The following is an 8,149-nucleotide window of genomic DNA, read 5'->3' as shown; positions in this document are numbered from 1 at the left end:
CCTCTAGACTTCTTAGCTTTTTTTTCTTATTATCTTTTAAATTATTAATTATTAATTTCTATAGTAAGTATTATAAGCTTATTATAGGTAGTAGGTTTTTCTTTCCCAATTATAATATCTTTAACTTCTAATTTTAATTCTTAGTAGAAGCTTGCTATAAAGGCCTCTTCTCTCTAGTTAAGTTATAATATAGAGTTGTAGTATTTAGCTGCATAGGTAGATATAGCTCCTTTCTATTTAAGCTTCTAGATTTGCTATTTAGCTATTTATTTTTCGTCTTAGAAGCTATAAAAGCTTTTAAGCTTATACTTAAAGATTATATAACTTTTATAAATAGCCTTAGTTTCTTTTTTTTACTAATTATAGATATTGTTAACATAGTCTCTTATAATAAGTTTAAACTATTGTAGGGCTTTATCCTTGAGGAATCCCATTTTATATCGGACCTTGGCTTTATCTATTCCAAACTATATTAGATAGTATAGTTAGTAAGCTTGCAGCTGCATAAGGAATCCCTATAGGTCTATTACTATGCTGTTGTAAGGGTCGGGCTGGTATAGCCGAAGGATTTCTCTAGTATTCTTACCTCTAGCTATATTAGATGCAGTATTTTTAATAAAGTCCTTGTATATAGATTTCTATCTAATGAGTTCTGCAGCGAGTTTGTTATTATATTCGAGCAGTTTCTTATATTATTCTATTAGGATGTTAATTTGCTGCTGCTTGTTTTCCGCACTTGCCTTGGAGGCGTCGAGGAGGTTATTGAGCTAGTTGGATAGCTTCTTGTTAGCCTTTTTAAGGCTCTTTATATCTTTTTAAATAACCTCCTCTTCTTCTTCTTCTTCTTTTAAGATAATATTAATATTACTATTATAGTTAGTACTTGGATTTTTTAAGAAAGAAGAAGTAATAATAAAAGTTATAAAAGCTATAATAACTAATTTAAGATATTACTTAGGTTAATGTAATAATATACTAAATAAGAGCTATTAATATATAATAATTAAGTTTAATCTAGGGGTATAGAGTAAATTTAAGATATAGAATATATAATTAAGTAAATTAGAATATTATAATAAGTAATATAAAATTATAATTTAATAATAGTAGGATAGTAAATTTAATATAATTAAATATATTAATAGCTAGTAAGGCTATCTATTTATAAAAGTATTAAAAGAATATTTATATATTATAGTAAATTATAGAGATTATAGTAGTAATTCTAGTAAGTTATTATCTTGGATTATAAGGATTATAGTAGTAATTCAAGTAATTCTTTACTTAATTAGTTCTTATATTAGGAATTGCTAGATTATAGGAGTAATCTAAGTAATTCTTTGTTAATTAGAGGAAAATAAAAGTAGGGCGTTATGGTTCTACTGCTTGAGACTGCCTAGTCTCAACCTGGGCTGTAATATTAAGCTACTTCTAGATAAATAATATTAGTAGAATTGCTATAGTAATATATTATATAATAAATAAAAAAAGCCTCTACTTTATAAGTAGAAATATAGATACTCTATTAATAATCTGCTATTATTTACTAATAGTACTTCTAATAGCCAATATAAATAAAAAGCTTAATATAGTTAAAAAATAATCTTATTAGTATATCTTTCTTATTAGTAAAAAGATAAAAATAAGATATATTTTTAAATTTAAAATTTAATAAACTTAGCAGCTAGTTTACCAGCTTTTAATTAATACTATTATTAAAATTAATATTAAAATAGCAGAACTCTAAAGTAAACTAGTTAATACTTATCTATAAATCTAGTCCTATATAAAAGGAGTTTCCTAACTAAAATACACTACTCCCATATAACAATTATATCTTCTAATCTGCCGTAGATATAGTCTAGAGTAGATAGAAGGCTAGTTGCTAGTAGATAAACTATAGGTTTATGTTAGCAGAGCAGTTAGGGCATCACTTATAGAATAGGTATTACATCTAGTAATAGTCAAGCACAGTAATGTGTAGCGAGTCAAGGTGATTGAGGTAACCAAGTTGTATTGATAGCTGAGTAGCTGCCCATAGTGAATGTACACTACTCGGTCGTTTATATACTAATATAATCGGGTATAATCACCCTCGTGGTGATCATAATTACTGGTGATCAGAGGTGATCACAGAGTGATCACCGTGATCGTGATCACTGCTGGCTAAACTATGTTCCGTTCCGGGAGGCTGAGAAAAGTGGGGCTGCGCCCGGGGCCTGATGCAGGTCGCGGCCAGGCCGTAACATCCCGTCATCAGCAGGAATATCTAAACCGGCGTTAGAACTATTAAAAAGGCTATTTCCAGATAAGCTAATACTGAGTTAAGAGAGTTAGTAAGCTGAGCCAGAGAGGGCGAAGGCAGCCAAGTCCTCTACTATATATTCTAACCGCTCGACTCTATTATAAAGCAGCTGGTGGCTCATAATAGATTCTCGCGGTACATTATAGATATATATGACTCCATGACGGGCACAGTTGTTACAGGGCCGCACCTTGTTGCAGCGAATCTTGCGACGGCGACAAGCAGTGCAGGGCCTGTTGAAGTTGAGAAGGTCGCTCGATATGTTGTCACAAGAGTTGATGGAGCTGATCAGGCCACCCTACCAAGGCCGTCTCCCGACTACAATTGACCGCCCTTATATTCGGGGGACGCGAGGTGTGGATTGTGAATGCCAGAACGGACGGGGAGATAACGGGAACGCCACACCAGTAATACAAAGTAGGGGATCGTGTGAGAATTCTGTGTATGGGGAGTGGGGACCAATACTAACACTAGTGCACTAAGCCGAACGTTGTTCTATCAGTGAAGCGAGTAAAGTGGACTGTATTAACGCTTGCTTCGGCCTCATTCGACTTTCGTCTAGCCCCCGCGCCCCACCTGGATCTAGCCCAGCGGTGACCCACATTGGATCGTTGTTTGGACTAGTTAATTGGCCCTCTGTCCAGTGGCTTGCGGGGGACTACGGCCGCCCCGACGCCACTCGGCCTTGACATTCTCCGTCTTGCCGCGAGGGGCTCCAACCGCGAAGATCAGTGTCATCGAACCTCCGTTGTCTCACCACATAGAGTTTCTACTATGAGAGTCGGTGTAAGTAAGCCTCTCTTGATGCGCAGCTCGGACTCTGTTGAAGCTCCGTCCTAAAGCGAGGAGCTTCCTCAACGCGCGGCTCGGGCTTACCAATTCCCTGCAGTACACAGCTCGGTGTTGCTAATTCCTCGGCTTAGTGAGGGCTAGCAGCCCCTACAGTCAGGTTGGTCTTGATGATCCTCCGTCTTGTAATCAGGAGCCAGTGTAGCGCGAGTCCCGGTACTGATATTTCTCCATCTTAGTAATGACTAGAAGCCCCTGATGTGAGAGTCGGACTTGTTGAACCTCCATTCGCGCGCGGCTCTGTGATAGTGACCGTTCGTCCCGTACCGAGAAGCTATTTTGCCACACACATTTCCGTCTTGCTAAGCATCCGTCTTGTGGTGGGAGGCTCGTATTGTGCGCGGCTTGGTCTTCGTATATCCATTTCCAATAGCTCTCGGCCCAACACCTCCGTCCCGATTGTATGTGCTTGTTGTAGCTTGGGGTTCTAATGTGCGCTTCGTCCTTGCTGAATCTCTGTCTGGTAGTCTTAAGTGTAACTACAAGTCGATGTTTTGCTGCTGATGTTTGTAGCTTGGGAGTCTACCTCGTGTTGGTCTTTTGAGGTTCCTGTCATGTTGTTCTCAACCCAACCAAACATCCGTCCCGTAGCTTGTGCTCTCCGCAACTCCCCAAATTCTACCTTGAGGCTCCACCACATAGTTGGCTCAACTGTATGGTGCCTTCGCCTTGCTCGCGGTGGAACTCTATCTTACTAGACCACTCTTTATTAGTTCGGGCTCCTTGTCCGCCTCCGCATACTCCAGCTCTCTCAACTTTTCAATGTTTATTTAAGTAACCTCCCCCCACCTCCACACCTCCCAAATTGCTCAATGCCACGCCAAATCACAGCTCAAACCACTTCCGGGCATTGCATCTGATATTCCCTCTCCTCCTTGCCAGAACATATTGGCTAGTGTCAGAGACCGCGGGAAGATTGAAGCGTCATCTGTGCCGATGAGGCCTGTTTACAACGCGAACTTCAACAAAGGCATAGTCTCCGCCACGATTTTCTGCGACAGTACAAGGCCGAAATGCTAATTCTCCACTTCATATAACGCAGCCAAAATTTGTAATCAAGACTTTTTTTTTTCCGACTCCTGAAAGCGCTTGAAAGCGCGAAGCGCGAGACGACCACCTTTTAGTTACTAAGCTAGGTTTCAGATGAACACCGGAGACCTCCGGAGGCCCGGTGTGACAAATCATGAATATCAATTTGATCATAGGATCATAGATTTCCGGATCAGGTCATAAGAATCGATCCTCCCTTTAAGACCCACAGGATCCTAGCAGCTTCCGGCCCCTCTCTCCTAAGATAGAAGAAGGCTCCTCTTATTTGAATGTGACAGTTAATTCACTCCAATATCTGACACTAAGTGGGGTCCTGAGCTATGTCAAGCTGACTCCAAGACTGACCTGTGAGTATTTGAAGCGGCCCATTGCCCACGCTCTACTTACATACGTTTCAATTACATACGGTCCTAACCAGTTCGAACTTGATTCACCCAAAGACCACACACGGATAGGCGACTACATCTAACCATGGAAACCATTCTTGTTGTCGGGGCCAGCGGAAACATCGGCGTGTCCGCCGTCAAGGCTGCCCTTAATACCGGGCGCAACGTCCTTGCGGTGGTGCGAAATCAAGCCAGTACCAGCAAGCTTTTCAAGCACGTTGGGACCTCCCAAGGAATAACAGCTGTCGAAGCGGATGTCACGTCGCCCGATGGTGTCCAGTCTGTTGTGGACCGTGTCCTGAAAGGAGAGCTGCCTCCCTTCCACCACGTTTATTCCTCAGGTATTTGCAGCAGGTGCTCGAGGTGCGGAATTGGACTAATAAAGTGACAGTTGGAACCTTCGATCTTACATCACCTATAACAAAATTGGACACGCAAGCATTTCGGAGAACCATGAATATCAACTTGGAGGCAAACTTCTGTAAGTGGAGCATTTTACATTGCTCAAGGCATTATTAAATTCTGACTTGCCGAAGTCACTTATAGTGCGACCATCCCATATTTGCTTCAACAGAAACATGCGAAAGTACTTGGACCCTGGTTACAGGTGCGGCGGGCGACAGCGGTGTAAGTGCCAAAAAGGGATCCTGACTTGTCTTGGGCTGTATCGTGCTGATTCTCTATAGTGGGGAGGCGTGACTGCAATCGGGCAAGGAGCTTTGTTCTCTCTGGCAAACGTTACTTGTCGAGAACTTACGGGTACCAACATTCGTTTTAACGAGATGTAGCTCGCATTTCGAGTTGATCATGACGAGGTTGCGAAAGAGAAGGACGGTAGGAGTATCGAGTCGTCTGTATTAGCTCCGCATTATGGACAGATTCTTGCCCGACCCGAAATTTCAGCCAGCCGCGTTAGCCTTCTTAGGCCTGAAGACATTAAAAACCTGAAGTTTCAGAAGAAGTTGGGTTAAGAAAAGAGCAGGGCAAAAATATGCAGTATTTCAGGCATTACGTTCTTATTATAGCTTGGTGTTCCTTAAAAAGAAATGCTTATTAGTTAACTAAGTCAGACCACCCACTAACCGATCACCCCCTTAGTCGACCACCTTTCCCCACCAAAATCGATTAAAATGCTATTATTTATTTAATTATAGAAAATAGCTATAATATTTTAGAAAATCTATATCCAAGTGGGTCGGGCAATTCTTTCTTCACCCTGGCCAACGCGAGATGGTAAGGTGGGGCCGGGGAACGCCCGTGTCCCGCCCAGTTGCTAGTAACTCCTGCAGGCCGGTCTTGGCGTTCCCCGAAGTGCCGAGGGTGTGCGGGACCGAATTCGTAAGCTAGCGTAATGGCTACATCACGGCTGTCTCGGCCTCTGCTTTCTTCCTGCTGAACAGCCAATAAGGCTAGGCTAATGCTGAGGTGTGCGTAATTTTGTCGTAGTTGTCTTATCGAGCGCCTTTTAGTTCCGGATCAGCAGCTACATGCATACAGTGGCTGTCCTTGGATAGTGCACTCCTCCGCACTTGGCAACGTAAAAAGGTGGGGCATGGCAAAGGCAATTCTACCAGGATACTCGGACAATGCCAAGCCCGACTCTCGAGCGCTTGCCGTCACCTCCATCTCCTGGGACGTTCTTGCCTCCTGATTTATTAGCTAAACCTTGTCTGAACCCTGTACAACATGACCCCATCTTGGAAACTCGGAATGCCGATCTGATGCCGCGAGCTAATGCTGAGGTATTTTAGCTCACAAATTCTAACTGCAATGGCTGGTAAGCCATATTTGTAGCAAAGTTTAAGTGTCCGATGCAAACTATAAGAATCTGTCATCCCGACTTTAGCAGCGCCTTTATTTAAAACAGTCTTCTACCATCAATCAATTGCAAATTACGGGAATATCGGCAGCTTTTTTCTCTACAATCAACTATGTCTAAGCTCATTACGGTTTTTGGTGCCACTGGTAACCAAGGAGGTTCCGTTATTAAGCACATTCTCAAGGATTCTCAGCTCTCCAAGGAGTACAAGATTCGTGGTATTACGCGCGACACCTCCAAGAAGTCCGCTCAGGATCTTATCAAGCAAGGTGTTGAAGTTATGTCGGTACGATTTCCCCTTCCTGAACCCTGATTGTCGCTGTAATTTGACAAATATAGGCCGATTTGAACTCTGTCGACTCTTTAACCGCTGCTCTGAAGGGGTCCCACACTGTTTTTCTGGTCACTAATTACTGGGAAACTGCAAACGGCGATATTGAATATGCCCAAGGCAAGAACGTGACTGATGTCGCTAAAGATGTTGGCGTGTCATACCTCATCTTTTCATCACTCCCCCATGTCACGGACGAATCTAAGGGGAGATTAACCCACGTTCCTCACTTTGACAGCAAAGCCAACATCGAGAGGTATATCCGAGCCTCTGGAATCCCAAGCACCTTTGTGCTTCCAGGTTACTACATGAGCAACTACACCCAGATGCTCACCAAGGCCGCCGACGGATCATATCAACTTTTTTACCCCGTCGACGGCAAAAAAACCAAGTTTCCTCTCTTTGACGCCGCTCAAGACACTGGTGAGATATCCTAGACTGCATTCTTAAGGCTGAAACTTACCACTTATAGGCCTATTTGTGACAGGGGTCCTCAAACATGCGGACAAACTGCTGGAAAAGCAAGTCCTGGAGGCTACTGCCTATTACACCCCCGAAGAGATTGTTGATACTTTTTCTAAGATCACTGGAAAAAAGGCGTCTTTCATCAAGGTTACTCCTGAGCAATATCGTGCGTCGTTGCCGGAAGCTATCGCTGAAGAATACTTGGAGAATCAACTGTTTGTCGAAGAGCCTGGCTACTTCCTTGGACAAAGCCTAGATGATAGCCTGAAGCTGTTGGACTCGAAGCCTACTACCTGGGCAGAGTTTGTTGAAAAGAATGCTGCGTCCTGGGATTAAATTTTGCTGCGAAACCGGGAATGGAATGGGTTGGATTGCGGCTTGGGTGTTGTTGGCTGCTTGATAACAGATTAAATATATGAAGTGTTGAAATTGGCTTTGGAATCTTGATAATTGGGTCTATAAAAGCTAGTCTATAGCCGAAGACAATAGTAAGGGCAGAGATCAACAGAAGTCACAGCACCATCACTACTAGCCATCTGCTACCTAATTAAATAAGAAAGATTTCACATATACAAGACTCATATAATTAGAAATCCCATTTCTGCTAATATTAACTGCCTTTCGTATTCCAAATTACAACCACGCTGTAAAGAAGATAAGTGGCTTTAGTAATATAAAATTTATTAACAATTAACAATCTTCGAAAAGTATCTAATAACATTGGATCCATAGTATATAAATACAACGCGAAATTTTAAAGACGGGGGAAAAACAGACGCTTAATCCACCATCTCGCAACCATATTATCCATGTACAGGAATCAACCAGATCCTTTCTAACCACTTAACACCTAAGTCATTTCTTGTTCCTGTTCTCGCGGAAGAAATCCTCCAACTTGGTCCACATCAGGTCGGGATATCTGCTATTATCCAGTGGCTCAAGTT

General features: G+C 42.1%; 2 protein-coding genes across 2 annotated transcripts; both read left to right on the top strand.

Moving 5' to 3' along the window:
* Positions 1–4,675: 4,675 nt before the first annotated feature.
* On the top strand, positions 4,676–5,561 carry BGZ61DRAFT_501367 (short-chain dehydrogenase/reductase-like protein SDR; the record flags this gene model as incomplete). Its single annotated transcript, XM_046251700.1, has 5 exons — positions 4,676–4,931; positions 4,982–5,071; positions 5,198–5,217; positions 5,277–5,361; positions 5,392–5,561. 5 exons carry the CDS (start codon positions 4,676–4,678, stop codon positions 5,559–5,561), a joined length of 621 nt encoding a protein of 206 aa, XP_046092813.1.
* Positions 5,562–6,275: 714 nt separating this feature from the next.
* Positions 6,276–7,781, top strand: BGZ61DRAFT_470117 (uncharacterized protein). Its single transcript, XM_046248038.1, has 3 exons — positions 6,276–6,695; positions 6,749–7,163; positions 7,213–7,781. Exons 1-3 carry the CDS (start codon positions 6,522–6,524, stop codon positions 7,539–7,541), a joined length of 918 nt encoding a protein of 305 aa, XP_046092812.1. The 5' UTR covers positions 6,276–6,521; the 3' UTR covers positions 7,542–7,781.
* The last annotated feature ends 368 nt before the right edge of the window (positions 7,782–8,149 follow it).

The sequence above is a fragment of the Ilyonectria robusta genome, assembly GCF_021365365.1.
Source record: "Ilyonectria robusta strain PMI_751 chromosome Unknown BGZ61scaffold_195, whole genome shotgun sequence".
NCBI lineage: Eukaryota > Fungi > Ascomycota > Sordariomycetes > Hypocreales > Nectriaceae > Ilyonectria > Ilyonectria robusta.
This window is presented reverse-complemented; position numbering and strand designations above follow the sequence as displayed.

Coding starts and splice junctions, on each gene's coding strand:
- BGZ61DRAFT_470117 (XM_046248038.1), top strand. CDS start 6,522: ATGTCTAAGCTCATTACGGTTTTTGGTGCCACTGGTAACCAAGGAGGT. Junction 6,696..6,748: donor AAGGTGTTGAAGTTATGTCG/GTACGATTTCCC, acceptor TGACAAATATAG/GCCGATTTGAACTCTGTCGA. Junction 7,164..7,212: donor TGACGCCGCTCAAGACACTG/GTGAGATATCCT, acceptor TACCACTTATAG/GCCTATTTGTGACAGGGGTC.